Source organism: Cyprinus carpio, chromosome B16, assembly GCF_018340385.1.
Source record: "Cyprinus carpio isolate SPL01 chromosome B16, ASM1834038v1, whole genome shotgun sequence".
Classification (NCBI taxonomy): domain Eukaryota; kingdom Metazoa; phylum Chordata; class Actinopteri; order Cypriniformes; family Cyprinidae; genus Cyprinus; species Cyprinus carpio.
This window is the reverse complement of record NC_056612.1, coordinates 13,203,725-13,223,931: the sequence shown is the minus strand read 5'-3', so window position 1 is coordinate 13,223,931 and position 20,207 is coordinate 13,203,725. Positions and strand designations below refer to the sequence as shown.

Genomic DNA, 20,207 nt, shown 5'->3' with positions numbered 1-20,207 from the left:
ATACGGCAACTAGAAGCCTGTATTAGACAAGAATGGGACAACATTCCTATTTCTAAACTTGAGCAACTTTTCTCCTCAGTCCCCAGACGTTTGCAGACTGTTATAAAAAGAAGAGGGGATGGCCACACAGTGGTAAACATGGCCTAGTCCCAACTTTTATGAGATGTGTTGATGCCATGAAATTTAAAATCAACTTATTTTTCCTTTAAAATGATACATTTTCTCAGTTTAAACATTTGATATGTCATCTATGTTGTATTCTGAATAAAATATTGAAATTTTAAACTTCCACATCATTGCATTCTGTTTTTATTCACAATTTGTACAGTGTCCCAACTTTTTTGGAATCGGGTTTGTATTTATCAGCATAGTATAGTGTAATTGCTGCATTTTCATGTTCAACTTTTGTTCAATAGTTCAAGTTCAGTAAGTTCCAGTTTTTATATAAGCTTCCATTGGCAATATAGATGTAAGTTTTTACCTCTGGTCGAACCGTAGTCTGGTGTCTGTGGGTGGAAGAAGTGGTTTGGTAAGAGGGTCCAGTTCATTGAGCTCCATAGCAAACTTAGTGAAACCATAGTACTGCTCATAGTCAGGAGGCATGGGATCTGTACACACAAACACACAAATAAAAGCTGATGATAAAATGTTTTCATTTAAATACATTCGGAAATAATAAAGAACTATTGTCTGTGAAATACATCAGCCAGTGGGCACCAGAAAAATGAGGCGCTTCTAAAAAAGGAGGACAGACTGTATGTGTGTATGTGTCAGAGTGCTGGTTCCTACTCGTCCTCCAGATGCAGGTAGCAGAGGGTGGGCTGCCGCAGTACATCCCCTCATGCCATTTCCCAAACAGCTTGTGCACGACTTTCCCTTTGTGATCTGTGATAGCTCCCTCCACCTCGTTCATGCTGGAGTTCCAGTACTTCGCCTGTGAAGGTCACAGACACGTTTGATCAGAGCACCTCCAAATAAAGAAGTGTGTACACATTTAAACCAGACTACCTGGGTTAATTATACTGATGCTAAACAAATGAGTGAAAACACAGAATTAATTCACAATCAAGGTATCACTAATGTGGCGTGACATTTAACAGCAAGGTCACATGGAGAGCTCCAGCAGATGTCACACTTGAGTCAGACAGTGAGCTTAATGAATCCCAGAGGGGAATGAACCATGAATAATCATCTGACTTTTGTATTATCTCATTCTGTCCCATTTCTTGTTTTGATCTTGCTCTCCTTCGCCCTAATTGATCTGCTGTCTGATCTCTTTCCGTCTTTTCTACACCCCTCGGTAAAGTCTGACCCGTTGTCCTTGAAGTCTGGTGGAAGTCTCTGAAGACCTCAGCGTCTGAGTTCAATTATCTCAACTGTGTCTCACAGATCCCTCATTAGTTGCTAAAAAATGAGGAGCTCTCTGAAAGGCCAGGAAGAGTTGACTGACATGTTTAAGGTCACGTGTGATGGTGAAACGTGGCAGGTTTGAATCCCAATAACAACTGGTCCAATACATTTGTGTAAAGAAACCTTAAAAATATCAAAAAACTGAACATTTCAGAATGTATTTTTTCTAAGAATGGACAAAAAGCAGAGGCAGCTGACCTTGATGAAGGTGACTTTACACTGGCATTTTTCACTGTTGGAGTTTTTGATGGAGATTTCTCCGTAGTGCTCGATCCAGCGCTGCCCACTCAGAATGTTGTGAATACATGATGTCACTTTATTCCATTCATAGTGATCTCCAAAGCTGAATGTGAGAGGAAAGTATGAGTGTACATACAGTATATATTTACTAGAACCAGGCCAATATTTTGTCATTCTGAGATTACTGGATGATAACCATGCTAGGTTATCTGAGTAACAGCAGTGTTAGTTAACTTCTGTATGTCTATAAATAAAGCCATTTTTTTAAACAGTGGATTTTACGTAAACATTATCTAAAATAATTGATCGAATAATAGCTGCAATGTATGTTTCGTATGTCTCATTTGCCAAAATGTGTTTATATTGTATTTAAATTTAGGATACTTAAGCGACTACTCAAAAGTTTTGGGTCAGTAAAATTGTTTTTATAATAAATGTTTTGTTTTATTTAGAATTGTTTTCTAATGAATAGTTTGGGTTTTGTAATATATTAAAATAGAAAACAGTTATTTTATATTGTAATAATGTTTCACAATATTATTTTATTTATATTAGAATAGATAAAAGTTTTTATATATTGTTGTATTGTTTCACAATATTACTGTATTTACGATCATATAAATGCATCATTAGTAAGGAATATTTCACAATAATGACCAGCTGACTGTATGTTTTCTTCTTTTATGGCTACTTGTAAATAAATAAACAGAGCTTATTTTATTATGCAAGAAAGAAGAGAGCTTGGAGTGATACGAGAGGCATGAAACTATTTAAGAATCAGATCCCTGGGACAACAAATGTCAATTATACAGTCCAGAAGTCATTATACAAAGGTTATTAGAACACAGAATGCTATAACTGACCAATCAGGATGAAATATTCCAGAGAGCTGTGAAATATATCAGCATTATAGTGCACATCATCAGTTGCCCTACTCTAGATCTTAGCACCATTTACTGAAAAACCCATTTAGCCTCCACTAATATTCATTTTATGGTATTTACTGTTCAGACCCCAAGTACTTCCAAAACAAAACAGCAGTAAATCACCAAAACTAATACACATTGTAACTTTTAAATTATAAAATGAGTTCGGTGGCGCTCCATTCACAAGATCTGTATACCCCATAAACAGTGGAAGTGCCACAACCCACTCTGCACAGACAGTCCATCATCATATGTCACCACAATGTGTGCTGCTGAGTAACTGGCTGCTGTTGTCACTGACAACTTCAACACCTCGCTGCCCCAGTCTGCTGTTTCCAGGAAAGATAACAGCTCCAATGCTTAGGGTGAACAAGGACACTGACAACATCAACCACAGCTGCTGCTATAATTTGGACAATGCCATCATCAAGATATAAATTACTACAATCTGTTCTCACTTGGTTTAGCCAAAACCTATAAGCTAATGACCACTTCTTTTTGTGTTATAATTGTTTTTATTTTATTTTTAGTTTTTTTAAACTCAAATCAATATTCTATGTCCATTTATTTACTTACACGGTAAACAGACACACTGTAATAAGGGGTGTAATGTAATAAAATAAACTTTCTCTGAGTGATACAAGATCCCCAGTTCTGATCACCCTGTTTAATTTGAGTTTTCGCTGACAATTGTATTTTATGTATGATATAATATAAACTAATTATGTGAAATGAGACATATCCAACATTTCTTAAACAGTTAATTGAACCGTTGTGTTAGTGTCACAATAATCAATTAGTGGTAAATATGTATTTATGAACAGTTTTTTAATTGTATTATAAGCATATAGTGCTAATATGTGGAATACATTTAAATGAACTAATTTGATTCAAATGAGCAGTGCTTGCAATATAAACACGGTGTAACTGTCGGACACTTAAAAAACTCAGAACATGAGGAGACTTGCATTCTCTGATACACTTACATGATCCAAAAGACACTACAGTTGCACTGTAAAAAAATTTAACTCCACAATGTCAGTCAATTTACTTTCTGCATCCTGTGCATAAACATCAATATTTAAACAAACACACACACACACACACACACACACAGTTAACCAGACATGTACTGTACAGACAACATATTAGAATTCAAATAAAGTTTTATAAATATTTATAATATTTACGTAATTATTTAATATTTAATTAATCGTGTTAATGTATAAATGCTTTTTGTAAAAGCTTTTTTCTAATTTAAAACGGAGTTCTCAGAAATGTTTTAATTATTTTGGATGATTCATTCTTTTACAGAAACAATAGAATTGTACAATTTATGTCATGTTATTATAATTTTGTTTAAACCACTGAATGATTTATTGCGTCACTTTCTTTTTTTGTAGGGTTTTTAGACAGTGCAGTCAATAGCAATGCAACTAATTTGAAACAATCTGAACATTTTAGAAAAGTTATCTGCTTTAGTTGTAGAATTAATGTTTGTGTAAATTAATTTGCCATCTGGCTGTAAAATTCCACTGCAGTAGTTCTATTCTGCAGTAAGAACATTAAACCTTAGAGCTTGAGTTGCTTTAACACCTGAGCCATGGCTTGAGCCAAAAAGAGCAGACCGGCCTGTGTGTGAATTTAATAAACAAACAAAAATAAAGAACTCACCCAGGGAGAACCACATGAGTAGTTCCTACAGGTACAATCTCCATGGACTTTCCCCAAAACTTATTCCTCCACCTCACGTCTAAAATCAGTCACGCATAACACACTCAGGTTCATATCTACAGACAACATTAGCTTATTTGTACTGACACAATAAACCTGGTATTATTATTGTGCTGTTACCTTGCCAAAAGATATAGTTTTTAGATTCGGCATGACATGCAGAAATGGGGGGGTGATGGCTGACCTGGAGGATGAAAGCAGAGCAGCTGTGAGAGCCGTACACACATTCACAAACCTGCTCACAATTACAGCTTAAAGAGAGCGTCCTACCTGCTCCGCCACATAACGAAAGCCTTTGTCTGGACGATCACACTCGTAGGTCTCACCCAACACTGGATTAAAGGGTTTTCCTCCAGCTCTGTAGTGACTTGAAGCATAGCCGGACACAGCAAATGTGGCGATGTACACCCAAACAGAACACAGCACATTTAGTTAGTTATGCATGTTGTCCATTTCATGATACTCTTTATTAAAGGGACAGTTAGTTCACCAAAAAATGAAAACCTGCTGAAAATTTCTCACCCTCAGGCCATTCAAGATGTTTATTGATAGTTCAGTTATTTGAACAGATTTGTGGAAATTTAGCATTTCATCACTTGCTCGCCAATGGATCCTCTACAGTGAATGGGTGCCGTCAGAATGACAGTCCAAACAGCTGATAAAAACATCACAATAATCTACAAGTAATTCACACAAGTCCAATCCATCAAGTGAAAAGCTGAATGTTTGTAAGAGAAACATCCATCATTAAGGCTTTTTAACTTGAAAACGTCACTTATGGGCAAAATACGAGTCCAGAATGCATAATAAAGCTTCCTTCAGTAAAACTGTCCATGCCCTGTTGTCCTGTCACGTAAAAAAAAAAAAAAAATTAACCAATGTATTTAGAACTGTTTTGGACTGATTTCACTTCTAAGCAATGCTTGATCCCTGCATATTTATTTCCAGATTTAGATGAGATGACTGGAAATAAACAATATTATGCCTAGAGGACTTGTATTTTAGCCGGAAGCAATAGTTTGAAGTAAAAATTGTGTTAACAAGGAATTTCTTTATTACAAACACACAGCTTTTCGCTTTACAAGATGTTAATTGGTGGACTGGAGTCATTTGGATTACTTGTGGATTGTTTTGAAGTTTTTATCAGCTGTTTGGACTCTCATTCTGATGGCACCCATTCACTGCAGAGGATCCAGTGGTGAGCAATTGATGTAATGCTAAATTTCTCCAAAACTCCAAACTCGTTCACACTTTAAACTGCCTGAGGGTGAGTACATTCATTTTTGGGTGAACTTATTAAAATGAAATGGTTTCTTATCTGTCTGGCAGGTAAAATTGAATTCATAACCTATTTTATTTTCAGAATCTGGCGTGAAACGAAACATATAGTCTGGACTTGTTTTTCATCTATTGGGAATTGATTGGAACAGGTAAAGTCAGTGTTTTAGACTTGAATGGGACTTTGCATTTGTTTGTGGATGACAAGTCCTCTTCTGGAACACCTCCAGAACCCAGGAGGCTTTTTGACAGGCATATTGAGAGCTGAAAGTCATATTTTCAAAAAATATTAATAATTAAAAAATATCCCAATGGTAACAGTACTTTTTCGAACCTGTCATTATGTGCTATTATTGCTGTAACCTTTGTTATATAAATGTTAACTGCCAATAAATTACTGTGATAACCAAGGAGTTCTAGTACACCTCATTTTTTTTATTCAGTACCAGAAATATTTTCTTTAGCCAATCAACTGAGGGAAAATGTCTGACATCAGCTAAGATTGAAAGTCATTTCAGAGGTGGAGAAATGTATTTTTTTGGCTGAAGACAATTTATTCTATGAAATTACAGACCAAGACCAATAACAAGCATTAAGTAAACAGATCAATTATCCTGATGACTTGAAATTCCAGCTGTCTTTGTCTCTTGTGATTAAGCCACTAAGCTACTGACCTAGACATTAGTTAGCATTGAAAATTCGAAACTGAGAGAGAAGATTGTTTCTTTCCTCAAGAGACTAAGAACAATGATGAGTACTCAGAGTGTCACTGGATACAGTAGAGTGCAGCTGACTAAAGCACATTTCCAAGCAGGGAGAATGATTTCTGAACAATAATCATGCTCTCGTGAGTAACAGTGGATCCCATGATGATGAGCCTGCATCAGATTTCAAAAGAATCACTCTACTCCTAGACAATCACATCAGGCTAATAAAGTCTAATGCAATGTGACATCACAAGTCAGACTATGGATGTGTGTGTGTTTGTGAATTTTACAATATTAATAATAAACAATGTAATATACAATGTAATAATAATATACCATTAATATAAAATCACTGTGATATAATATTATGGTATATTATTGTAACATAATAACATAATAGTGTTTGTGAATATTATAATATTAACAGTAAACAATATATCCAAAACTCAAATTATTTGTAATCGTATAAAAATTAAATAAATTGTTTTTATATAATATAGTATTATAATATTTTGTTAATTTTGTATTTCATTTTGATATTATATTAGTGTAACATTTGATTTACACAATGTGGAACATGCAGACGGAATCACGGAATCCGGTCTTAAAAACGGAACTAATAGTATAACGCGGAATGTCATCGAATTTGCCAAAGTTTGGATGTAGGTCAGTACACAACTCAAAATGCGATTTGGACTAATCGTATATTAATCAGAAAAATACATTTTTAATATGAATCCATGTTCTGCGTTGCGTGTCTGTGTGCATGAATGGCGCAGGCGCACGTTTTCGTTTATCACGAAAACACAGTGTTTTCAGCCTCTGCCGCCTCAATATATGAGTACATGAACATATGAACAAAATAGCACTGATCTGAGTCACCTCATGAGCAATTTACCATTTCTTTTGAGGAATACTATCGTCATATCATATACAAACAGAAACCTAAAGACAACAACCCGTCAAAACAAAAGTTCAGTTTAACTTGAAGAAACCGTGACAGAAATATTACTTAATGTAATGATTGCACTACAGCTAATAATAAAATGATTGAAACATTATTTTTAAAGGAATATTTACCGGAATTTATTTAGCAGAAAAATAAAACGTTTTATAGGGCCTTAAAAATTAAATTTTAGTTAAACTTTCAAAAGGACTCAAAACTTAGAAAAATTCAAAAGGAAAAAAAGGGAATTGAGAAAGATTTAAACAGAAAAAATTGAATTTGGGGGCAAAAAACACGGATTTCATAGGGTCCTACATAATAGGGATTTAAATTGAACATGACAATATTATTAGACTATAAATATGCAATAAGGACAACTTCTCACCTTCATGAGATATTTTAAGAAAGTGCATTTAAACCTGAGAAAATTTCTATTTTGGCCCTATTTGACAGTAGTTTTTATGCTTGTATTATGCTTTATTATGCAAATCCTTAGCTCTCATCTCTTCCTCAGTGATGTTCCGTTTCATTAGCTTTGTATGGACACGCAAATGTGAACATAAAGCAAAACCAGAATGCTCTGCATTCACAAATGACAGAGAATATGCCTCTTGAGAATTCATATTTGCACCAAAAATGCACATTTATTGGCATTTCTAGCATTCACTATTTGGATGGCAACATTCCTTTTTATTTGAATGTGCACAATGAGTGGGATTAGCTCAAATAATAATGCAAGTTTATGCATATTTTTGAATCCAAACACTTTACATATGCAAATAGGTTTGCGCAATTATGTGTGTGACATCTTCCTACCATGCGCTCAAACGGGTCCTGTGTGTGTGCAGCCTTGTCCAGCAGTTCGCTGTACTCCAGTTCCTCACACAGCCTCTGCAGTGTGTTGAGTGGCTCGTTGAGTTGAACAGGCATGGCTACTTTAGACAGGTCCTTCCCGATGTTGTTCTTCAGGATGTTCCACAGGCTGATGTTGCTGGTATTAGGACTGGGGGAGGGAAGACAAGACCGACGCTGTTCCTGAGAACCACCGTTCTCTACACATGCTGAAAAAGAAAAACGCTGCTCAGGAGCCTGATCTCCAGAAATGTCTTAGGAAGTTTCAGTTCAGGCATGTTAAAATTGCTTGTCAGTGCTTTTTCTGAACACACCAAATCCCTCACACAGCTATAAAACAGCTGTCAAATGTAGACCGTAAGAGATCCCCACTGAATCTTTGAAATAACACTGGAATGACAGTGAAATATTAATGACATGAGGAAAAATGTGGCAGTCCCACCTGTATCGAGTCTCTCATTCTCTACCTCGTTGCTGAAGTTCTCCATAGACACGTTGTCACTGATGTCACTGATATATGAGTCATCGTCCGAAGGCTAGTGGGAAACCACACATCATCATTACTGGTGCTTGGCTCTTTAACAATATAAATGTATCGCAGACCACCTAGCAGCTGAAAATCATCAACATGTGCATCTCTCTGCACTCTTTAATAAACCACATGATCAAATCTATATTTTTGGGTCCATCATTCCAATGGAAAAAATGAAGAAAAGCCTAATTCTGCATGAGGTATTTTTAGAGAGAAGCAATTATCTCAAATTTTCATATTACTTCTGCTACAGGAGATGCTTGAGCAGGTCGGCCTCAATGTGAGGCAGAAATGAAGTTAAAGTGAGAAAGCAGGGATGGCAGGCAAGCTGTGGAATGTCATGCATAGCACATATTATATGTTTAATATAATTAGTCCTTTCCTCTGTCTCCTAACAGGGTTTGGTTCAATGTCTGCCTGAGGTGAAGGAGAAAGCAGAGTCAGTTGAAGTTGTGATTATGTTGAGTTTATGTATTTGTATTTTTGGTTTTGGTTTGCGGTATGTTTAGAGTACATGGAGCGGAGTTTAAAAAACACGATACTATACTGTAGTCTACTATAGCCAAACTGTGTTGTACAAGGATACTTTGTGTTTTTGAATGATTCTTTTGGGCTTTTGGTGATTTGGTGTACAGCTGTTGCATTGATGCTTTGAGAATTACATTTATGGGACTGATAGAAAAGATGGGATTTCATTCTCACCTCATTTTCTGAAGAGCTAGCTGACAGCAGCACTTCCTGTGCATCAAAGAACTCCGATAGAGACTCTGTAATGGAAGCTCTGCTCTCATTAGACACCTGATGGACAAGAGGACGGGAACCATCACTGGAGTCCTGCTTCTGTATGAAAAAAATCATGGTTTCAAGTCACAGAGCTGAATGGATGAATAGCAAAAATAAAAAATGTATATATAATTAATTATATAATGCATATTTTTAAACCATTCAATTTCAATATATATATATACATTTTTTATTTTTTTTATTTTTTCATGTACATTGCAATGCTTATTTTGTTAACCTGGGTATAAACTGAGGCTTTACATATGATATTATGCAGACTTTTTTAATCTACGAGTTAGACTTGTTTTTTGTAATATATATTTAGGCTCTTTCCCATATCACACACTTTTAACATGGTAAACATGAATATACATGCATAAATAAACTATAAACTGATAAAAGATTTAACAAATAAACTTGAACTACAGTCCAAAGTGAATGTATTAATAAAATGGTAATAACACAGTAATAATCAATGCATAAAAATGTTTGCACAGCCACTAATTAATGAGAAGGTATTGGTCAGATATGTTTTAAATATGGTTTTGGCCGAAAATAAAGTTTTATAAGCAAAATGTAGGTTTTGAATAAATTATGAATTATGAAATAGCACCATTATTTTTTTTTTAGAGTGAGAGTGATGAGAGTGAGATTTTTCAACAGTTATGAGAGTTATGATTTCTATACAGTAGGCTACAGAGATCTGTTATGTGTGCCTAATTGTCATGAAAATCCTAATGAAAAAACATAATTGGTCTTAAAATAGGCTTCATCTTCATTACACGATACATAAATTTTATTTGTTTCTGTTCATTTTGAGATGAAATTTGTCCCAGATATTTCTTGGCAGCTTTCAGGAGATTCACCTCATTAGCTCACATACGGCGCAAACAGGATACAAGTTCCCAACAGAAGATTAAAACAAAAATGCAGAATGAGGGAGAATATCAGCACAAGAATCAGGACAAGACTAAGTTAAAAAAACTAAATTGGCACAAACAGTTTCTTTTTAATCATGACTTGTTATGAAGCAGTCAGACAAAAAGGAAAGTGAGTTGGCAGAGCTTTGCAGGCTAATTAGCGTAAAAGCATTATGTTGACTAGAATGTCAATTAGGGAAACTGGTTATTGACATAGCAATTCCACAGGAACATAACGCTAATAGCATGTGAAGCGTGGGTGCTGTATATAAGGTTGTTAGTGAGCGTGCAAGTGGGTTTGGGCGTAAACTATCCAGAGACATGATTAACTGGCACTACTGAGTCTGACTCAGCCTCTCCATAGAGTATCTGTGGATTCAATTAGCATAAATCAACTTAAGCCTTGGGTTTTATCCCGAGGTAACAAAAACTATTCAGTTGACAAATCTTACACTAATTCTTTCTACAATAATGAAACCTCTACTTGTGAATAATGAGCAATGATGATTAATGAAAAGTATGGTTTGTGGCAGCTATAGAAATGGTCTGGTACTGACAATGGCACTAATGATAGTACATATCCCAGACCCACCTGCAGGGGGCCAGGGCTGAGGTTTATATGGACAGAGGGCTCAGAGATGTGCGACTCAGCGTGAATCTTGCACAGACGCTCTCGTAGCTCAGCGTTCTGTGTTACAGCCTGCAAAAGCAACCAGCAGATACTCACATGGCTAACACATAGAGCTCCTTAGTATCAAACATACCGTGAACAATAAAAAGAAAACAGGTCATTATTTATTCACCCTCATCTATTTCAAAGGCATATATAGTGACTAGAACTAAGCAAAGACAATAACTCTTAGATGCCATTCATGCAGAACATGTTTTTCCATTCAATTGCGCTACTGTTCCATTGTTTTTCTATGTAAATGTGCTAGACATTGCTATGAGTGAACGGCCCTGTATTTGAAATAAATCGAAAATACATTCTCAAATCTTGCACTTATTCAAATGTGCAGTGTGAAGATATGTCACAACAGTTTTGATGATTAAATGGCTTTCATTCTTTAGTTTTTCATAACTGATAACTGCCAAGTTTGAATTAGGGGTGTCAATTATATCGGTACTGACAATAACCATGATAGTTGAAAAATAAAATACTAATATCCTGTCAATATTATACATACGATAATATTGTAAATAATTCAGCACTAGTAATGATTTGGCTGACACTCCAATATAGTAGCTTATCATAAACCTGAAAAAGAAGTCGAGGCAGTGTGTAGCTACTACTGCCGCACAAAATCACGTTAGATGACGAATGTTTATGGCAACAAAAATAAACAAAGATGAATTTAATTACTTTTTTCCCCCCAAAAATGATATTGATACACTATAAGAAAATGATATGATCAGCAAGTCATGGCAACATGTTTTTGCATTACTTTAACTCACCAAAATAATTTAACCAATCTCAACTTTATTTTTTAAGCTATACAAGATTCAACCCGTATTTTTAAATTCTTTTTTATATATTTTAAGTTGAAATGACTTGTACAGCCAATTATATTATACTTAATTAACTGAATTAGCAACTGAACTTAAGATTTAGTATGTAGAACTTTTTAGTGTATTGCGATAATATAGGAATTTTTTTATTATTATTGTGAACACTGAATTATTTTGTGTAAATCTGGTAACATAACAGCCCTATTTTGAATATGCAAAAGCGAATCTGAGATTTAAACAAGCAAAATCAGAATGTGATAGAATAAGGTTTGATTTTCAGGTAATACAGTATTGTATCAACTTAAAGTTGAATGAGGTATATGGACTTATAATACTTTTTATTTGTAATATTTATTTAGAGCTTGACAACCCTGATCCTACCATGTTTTCATTTTGTGGAAAAGTGCGGCATGAACATTTTTCAAAATATCTCTCTCTGAGTTCTAAGAAGGTTTAATAGGATTGGATGAGGGTGAGTAAATTATTCCATTTTGAATTTTCAGGTGAAGCAGAACATAAAAATTCTGGAGTTCAAAATTACTTGAGAATAAACGTGACCAGTTAGGTTGGAGCTGGACTTTGAATTTCAAACAGATTTCCTGCAGTTCTAAAAGATAACAGTTAGTTTGGCGCTTATTCTCAGAAGTGCTAGAGTGGGGGTCTGCTTCACAATAACGTGACTCACTGAGGAAGATGAGTCATAATTCAGTGTTACAGAACTCGATTTAGCACAGACTGTTTTTAGCATGTAAAAATTTTGCTGTGAGGGTCAACGCTATTGTTCACAAGATTCATTAGAAGCTTGTTATACTACAATAGCACTTCCACAGGTAATTCTCTGCACTTTATTAAAAAGCACATCTAAATATTGGCTTATACTTTGGCCATTCATAAACTGATATAAGAGCTGCACGTTTACATCAGCACCAAACAAGAGCTCTGCTTGCATGCAATGCTTTAAAGAAAAGTTTAGACAAGAAATTGAACGATTGTTAGTAAATAGCATTGAGTCTGAGGAAATGCACAGAGAGGAAATGTGTGTGTATGTTTGTGTGTGTGTGTGTGTGTGTGTGTGTGTGTGTGTGTGTGTGCGTACAGCAGTCAAGGCATTCTTCAGTCCCAGGAGCTGGGCCGAAGGTGAAGGACAAGACTCGTGCTCCAGCATCTGTTTAAGTCTCTCTTTCTCTGTCGTCAACATGCACAGGGCTGATTTCATGGTTGTATGAACTGGAAACAAACACAAAAAAAGAGTCAAGCATCATTTCAGGAATATATACTGTATAAATCATTTAAGGATATGCATGATTTATGAGACACGACCTGCTTGTAATTTGAGGGAGTATACAAATTCATGCAATGCCTAATAAACTCAGAATCATATGTCAGGAAGAAAAAATGTGTATTTTAGTACAAGTGTTCTCCATTTTTCATTATAGCAGGAGTGTGAAGGGCCTTTCACATGAGCAAGTCTGAGGCTTATTTAGCCTCTTAAAACCTGCCGCAGATGCAGATCGTAAGGGTGATTTTAAAACGTTGCTATAGTAGCAAGGAAACAGGAACTGTGAGCAGTAAACAGTGAAAACATGTACTTGAGCTTAGAACAGAAACAGGTTAATATTACTTTGATACTTAACAGAAATAACAAACAACTTGTTGAACACGGTTTCACCAAAGTTGACTTCTTCAATATGTTGTATAGAATATGTTGTATAGAAACAAGGAGGTTAACCTCAGATTTTTGCACCTAAACTAAAACCTAAATGAGAAACCTAAAATGAAATGACAAATCTAAATAATATAAATACTGCATATATATGCTATTTAGAAAATATTAGATATACACTACTGTTTAAAAGTTTGGGGTAAGTGTGATTATTTTTTAAAAGAAATTAATACTTTTATTCAGCAAGGATGCATTAAACAGATGAAAAGTTACCAGATGTTTCAAATAAATGCTGTTCTTTTGAACTTTCTATTCATCAAAGAATCCTGAAAAAAAAACAGCTTCCACAAAAAAAATAAAAATATTCTGCAGCTCAACTGTTTTAACATTGATAATAATACAAAATGTTTCTTGAGCACCAAATCAGCATATTAGAATGATTTCTGAAGGATCATGTGACATTAAAACCTGGAGTAATGGCTTTGCCATCACAGGAATAAATTACATTTAAAAATGAATTGAACTAGAAAACAGTTGTTTTGAATTGTATTAATATTTTACAATATGACTGTTTTTAGTGCATTTGTTTATCAAATAAATGCAGTCTTTTTGAGCACTGGAGACTTGTTTTAAATAAAAAAAAAAATAATAATAATAATATATATATATATATATATATATATATATATATATATATATATATAAAAAAATAAAAATTATATATATATATATATATATATATACTATACACACACACACAATATATATACATATATACTATATATATATATATATATATATATATTATATATATATATACATATACATATATATATATATATATATATACATATATATATATAAACTGAACTATTAATCACATACTTTGGGGTGTTAACTGTGGCCAAATATAAAAAGGTTATGAGATATTAAAGATCTTTTCATAGAGTTTGACCACTACACAAAACAACACATACATTTAAAGCTGTGTATCATGTGTCTTGTATTAGCAGGGATATTTATGTCAAGCAACTTTTGAAACAGCATTATAGAAGCACCAGCAATAAACATATATTCTGTACTGTACTTTAGAAGTTTGATTATTTGCTTGTCACTGATGTTGCCTAATTTACAATGACCTGCAGAAAATAATGGATTTTCCCTTTCAATTCACACGTCTGCAGGTCCGGAGCCACCAAATCCTTTCAGTGGATATCAAAAGATTTGCATGAAATACTGCGCTGGCATCCCTACAGTTTATAACTAGCTTAATCAGCTAGATTAGATATAGTACATTAGGTCATCAGTATTCACTAAAAATACAATAGTAGTCCATAATCTAGGACAGCACCAAACCAGCAAAAAAAAACAACAACAGGAACTAGGAAGAAAACTCATGCTGTTCTATTTTAGTTTTTTTTTTTCTTACTGGTCACCCTAATTAGAGAGGTTTTAATACTGTCCAATCAAACCTTTCGACCTGTGCTAAGGGACCTGCTAGGCAATTTCTCTGACAATGAGATACTGATTTTCACAATCTTCATGAAGACAAAGTACAAAAATCCATTTGCAATCAACATCTGTCACATTCTCCCAAGTTTTAGCTCTTCCCTAAACAATTTCCTCCTTAAGATATGTATTTTATATGCAAATAAGACATTCTGAGCCAAAAATGTAGGAATTGGGGGAGAATGATGAGGTGCATCATTCTAATAAATAGATACATCACTAAAACTAGTTTACTGTGGCAGAACTCACGGTTGTTTGCGACACGGCAGAAGTCTTCCTGCAGTTTGGATACATCTACAGGAGAGTCTAGTGGTTCATGATAAGTCTTCTCATTGGTCAGGTCTACTGAAGAAAGGTTGGGATTGGATGCATGGAGACGGATAGAGCCTGCTGAAATACAACTCGGAACCTATAAAAAATTAGGAGAAAATACCAGGTCAACGGTAAATGATGCTACCATTCATTTTGGTACAGAAAGCACTGCAAGTTAAATGGCCTGGGGAAAACATGACAGGAAATTTCTCTTGCATGCACTAATATTAAATGGTCCTTTTGTGTAATACTTAAGGGACTATAAAACGAGGCGTGACTATCATTGTCATCACACTATTCATGCATGTAATACGTCAGCAAATCAGCTCAATAAAACATCACGTTAGCATTAAAAATGCATGGCTCTCTAGTAATCTAAAGTATTCATGGAGTGATTCCTAACTGCCTTGTAAGCTACACAAAGCCTTTTTAAAGGTGGTTTTATGTTTTATTATCTGTAAGTAGAAGGTCACGGATCACCTGCAGGGTTGTTTTGTTGTCTTTCCCATAATTCTTGGTACGCCATTTTCTGGGATGTCTTTTCTCTTTTTTTGGGCTGTCGTACGTTGAAGCCTAAACAAAATGCAAGAGGGTGAGACTCTGTTTAATTTTTTTTTTTTTAATTCCTATCATTCCCCCACTACATATTACATATATACAAATACATATACAATACATATTCCCCCAGTAAATATTAGTTAATGTCAGATATATGAGATTTAGTTTTAATTTATCAGTATTGGATATATATTGGCTGTTATTGAAAATTTGACTGTGCATGCTCATTTCCCCTATTTTTACATTTATATAGCTTTGCAATCTTCTAACACTCATCTAGCAAGTTCATATTTAAACACACTAGTGATTTAACAACTAATATTAATTGTAATCTTTAGCAAATCTCGACATAAATATCAAATTTAATACTATACATTATAATTTTGTGATGCCCAAATTCACTTAATGACTGATTATGGTTGTTTAGTGTTTTATTTTTAATTTATTTATACAAAATAATATAGAATGTTGGCCATTTATTGGCTATTGGGCATAACATGCAAAAAACAAAAAGAGGAAGAATTCTGTGACAACAAATGGATTAATGCCCAGCATCTTAAAAGATAGATTAACCAGCTTTGTATTGTTAGAAAATCAGCAGTTTATGTAAATTAATGTAAATGAACAATGTGTACTTGCACCCAGATCTCTTCAATTATTTGTCGGCCAGACGACACAAAAAAAAAAGCTGCAAACTAGCCGAAGACAATATTTACATTCAAAGGAGCTAAAGTAAACAGCAATTGTCATAAAATAAGGCGGCCCATTTGGCAGATGAAAGAACAGCTTTATGTATTATAGCTCATCTGTAACAGCGGTTATGTGGAATAATTTGATTTATGACTGCAAAACTCATCATGGGTATCCTTCTGAAATTGTGCTTTCAACTGAATGACTGTTTGTCAGCTGGGCAGCAGGCAAGAACATTAACAGCATCCACAGGCACAGCTGGACCACTGCCTGAGGAAATAAACCTGGCCTCCAGTTTTTAAACATTTTGTCTATATTAAATATTTCAAAAAGTTAGTCCAAGCAAATTTGAAAAATCCAAGCTAATACTAATTCAACTTAATACATCCTTATATTGGTTGGATACAGTATGTATAGAACACTTTATCTAACTCTTCTGAAATATGACTTAATTATTGATAGTTAACAGAAATAAAATATTGTATAATTACTATTATAATTTTGTGTGTGAGTGACATGTAACCTGCAGAGCGTTGATGGCTGGGGCGGAGCAGGTGCGGTGTAACACCTCCATACTTCTTAACAAGTGATTCAGTTCTAGCAGCTGAGCCTCACATACGGAGAGTTCTGAGAGAGAGAGAGACAAAGAACATTGTGCAGTAAAAAGCTGCAGACTTAGCATTTTCAGAGTGAGATGGATTCATAAATTGGTGTGTGTGTGTGTACCTTTGGTGCACCTGTCCATGTCATCAGAAGACTGGAGCCAGGCGGTCACCTTGGCCTGACTGGTAAAAGATACCGGCGAGTGGAGAGAGGACTGCTTTGCAAGAGAGGCACGCTATATAAAGAGAGAAAGAGGCAGAAACAGACAGAAAATGACTCGAGGTGAAAGAGAGAAAGAGTATACATAAGTACTCCTGTAATAAATGCATATACATTTAGTGGACAACAGTGTTGAGGAGAAACTAGTTACATGTAGTGGATTTAGGCAATTTAATTACAAAATAAGTGTAATTGTAATCAGTTACAGTTACTGAGGAAAAATGTGTAGTTAAATTACAGTTATAAATTACTTATAAAAATGTTAACGATTACAAAGGAGGTTCCATCTGAATATTTGATTGATTTCTTTCCCAAATTGCATTGACTGCTCTAAAACATTAGACACCAATGTTTCAGGAGTTTAGGACAGAATATCACGCATAACTGCTTTATTTCCTATTTGCGTTTATGTACAGTATATGCTTTATTTTTTAAGATTTACTGTTTTCCCAAGGTATTGTTAGATGCCAGCGTTTCCTGTCATAGTTAAACAAAACAGTATCATATTTGATTTCAAAACCAGTATCATCAGCTATCAAACTTTTTCTAGTTATGATTTTAAATCTGTATTTAACCTCAAAGTTAATTGATGGTGATATCAAAGTTATTGATGGTGACCGTGCTTTAAAATGTAATTATTATCCACTTAATTCAAGCGATGAAGGATTTAGAAAATAACATTAATCAGTGTCCAGTACTACTGTAAGGTTAACCCTGCCTGATTTACATGTTTTAAAATGATTAACAGTTGAAAACATTAGAAATTTAGAAAAGTAATCAAAAAGTAATCAAATGTAATCAGGTGCATTACTTTAATGAAGTAACTGAAATAGTTACACTACTTATTACATTTTAAATAGAGTAACTTGTAATCTGTAACCTATTACATTTCCAAAGTAACCTTCCCTCACTGGTAGACAAATTAAATAAACTAGTCATAGTGAGAGAGACTATTTTGTGAAAGGTGCCACAAATTGACAGAGTGTTTAACCTTGAACAGTCCTTTAACATTCTCTCAAAGTTGCACACTTGCACAGTCATCGTCATTTTATCTGACATTTATCTTTCCATCTAAAGCCTCTACATGTCCCAAGGCGTTACCTTTCTGATGGACTGACTGTCAGGTATCGTGGGGGAGGAGGTGGGGGGGTAATGAGGGTGGAAGAGCGTTTTCTCGTGAGGAAACATGGCGATCTCATTCTGCCTGTAAAGTCTGTGGTGACGCAGCTTAGAGACCCATTCATCAAACAGCTCCTGGGACTTGATCTGCAAGCACAAGGAGGCCACAGATAAAGGTTCAGGATGAAGGAAACCTACTCAATCAGGATTCAGAAGCTGTTTTTCTTGACATTGTGCCGCTGCACTTTAAAATGGTCCAGATGAAGGCTGACCTCATGACTTTGTATTTGAAAAACCTGCTTCCTATTCCTGAAATCAAGAGTTTAAAATCCACTTGGAGAAAAACTAACTAAAGCCAATGAAACCTATTTTGTCTCTTAAACGATTCTCTTTAGAAGAGGAATGAGGATTTACTAGGCTACTTGGGAGCAGAATTCCATTTCAGACCAAAACTCTATGTTGGGGTTTATAAAGCTTTCTCTTATTAAACTAAATCTGTTTTGGGATGTGATTTTCTAAAAGCTTATATATATATATATATATATATATATAATATAATTTAACACTATTAACCATAATAAACTATAGTGTCAAATAATTTTCAACATTTAGACCCAGGGTACTCAACAGTCTGCACTGATTTTGTGGCCCGCGTCATGCTGAAGATTAATGTATTTTTATTACAATTTGCGCTCAAAATATTAGACATTTTTTTGATTAAATGTATACAATCACAGTAGTAAAAGGTGCTTAATCTCTGCACGGCAAGCGCTGTAACTAACCATGCGGCACGCCCCAAACAAGAAGCGTTCGTTGTACAACAAAAGAGGACATTTAATAACATGATTTTACTCCAAAACATTAGTATTTAAAATAACTTCACCTAACTTCGCCTTCACCTAATGAAATGAAACAAGTGAAGTATTTATGAGCAAGTCAGGAAGTTATGAGTTATGAATCAATTGTTTATCCTTTTTTTCAATTCGTTGAATGTTGTATTCTATAAATAGAGTGCAGCAATTTTTTTCTAGAAACTGTAGTAAATTACATGTTTAGTTGTCTTTTTTTCACAATCATGGTGGGAGAAAAGTAATATCTATTTAACAAAATAAAATGATACAATAGAGCTAATATAAATATGAAAAATAATACTTCTTTCTAAAGAAATTAGTGAACTATATTTGCTCAAGAATGTTTTTAGTTTTAGCATTTTGTGTTTGTTCAATACTCTGTTTCAGTATGAATGCATTTTTTTGCATCATTATAGCAAAACAAACTTTACATCCATTTTCCCCCCAGATTTTTACTCTTTATATATATATATATATATATATATATATATATATATATTCATGCTCAGTGTTATTTTAAGTAGAACAAGGACAAGCAAGTCTTAGATAAGTAATAAACTATATTTCATAAATCAGTAAATCTGCAAATATTGTCTTAAATAATGTCTGATGATGCGAATTGTAATGTGTGGCCTTTCGTATTTTATGTAGTTTAAATGTGGCCTCTGAACTTGAGTACAGTACCTCTGATTTAGACAGTTATGCCTATTTATTTAGAACTTTATATTCAGCAATTTCATACTGACATCAAAATGTGTAACAGATCCTTGCAACATGGGTCTGTGCATTATCATGCTGCAACATGAGGTGATGGTCGTGGATGAATGGCACTACAATGTGCCTCAG

General features: G+C 34.4%; 1 protein-coding gene across 2 annotated transcripts in view; it reads right to left on the bottom strand.

The window, feature by feature from the left end:
• osbpl3b (oxysterol binding protein-like 3b) overlaps positions 1 to 20,207 on the bottom strand; it is a 66,805-nt gene that overhangs the window by 3,546 nt on the left and 43,052 nt on the right. The window contains exons 6-21 of one of the 2 annotated variants that reach the window (XM_042740842.1): positions 18,493 to 18,657; positions 17,296 to 17,407; positions 17,093 to 17,196; positions 15,802 to 15,894; positions 15,259 to 15,418; positions 12,934 to 13,064; positions 10,921 to 11,028; positions 9,328 to 9,465; positions 8,536 to 8,629; positions 8,058 to 8,302; positions 4,581 to 4,718; positions 4,431 to 4,494; positions 4,251 to 4,329; positions 1,609 to 1,753; positions 790 to 934; positions 482 to 608 (exon numbers count right to left, since the gene is read on the bottom strand). In XM_042740842.1, coding sequence (XP_042596776.1) covers positions 482 to 608; positions 790 to 934; positions 1,609 to 1,753; positions 4,251 to 4,329; positions 4,431 to 4,494; positions 4,581 to 4,718; positions 8,058 to 8,302; positions 8,536 to 8,629; positions 9,328 to 9,465; positions 10,921 to 11,028; positions 12,934 to 13,064; positions 15,259 to 15,418; positions 15,802 to 15,894; positions 17,093 to 17,196; positions 17,296 to 17,407; positions 18,493 to 18,657 — 2,048 coding nt within the window. The remainder of the gene's footprint in view (positions 1 to 481; positions 609 to 789; positions 935 to 1,608; positions 1,754 to 4,250; positions 4,330 to 4,430; positions 4,495 to 4,580; positions 4,719 to 8,057; positions 8,303 to 8,535; positions 8,630 to 9,327; positions 9,466 to 10,920; positions 11,029 to 12,933; positions 13,065 to 15,258; positions 15,419 to 15,801; positions 15,895 to 17,092; positions 17,197 to 17,295; positions 17,408 to 18,492; positions 18,658 to 20,207) is intronic. The other variant, XM_042740843.1, reaches the window with a different exon arrangement.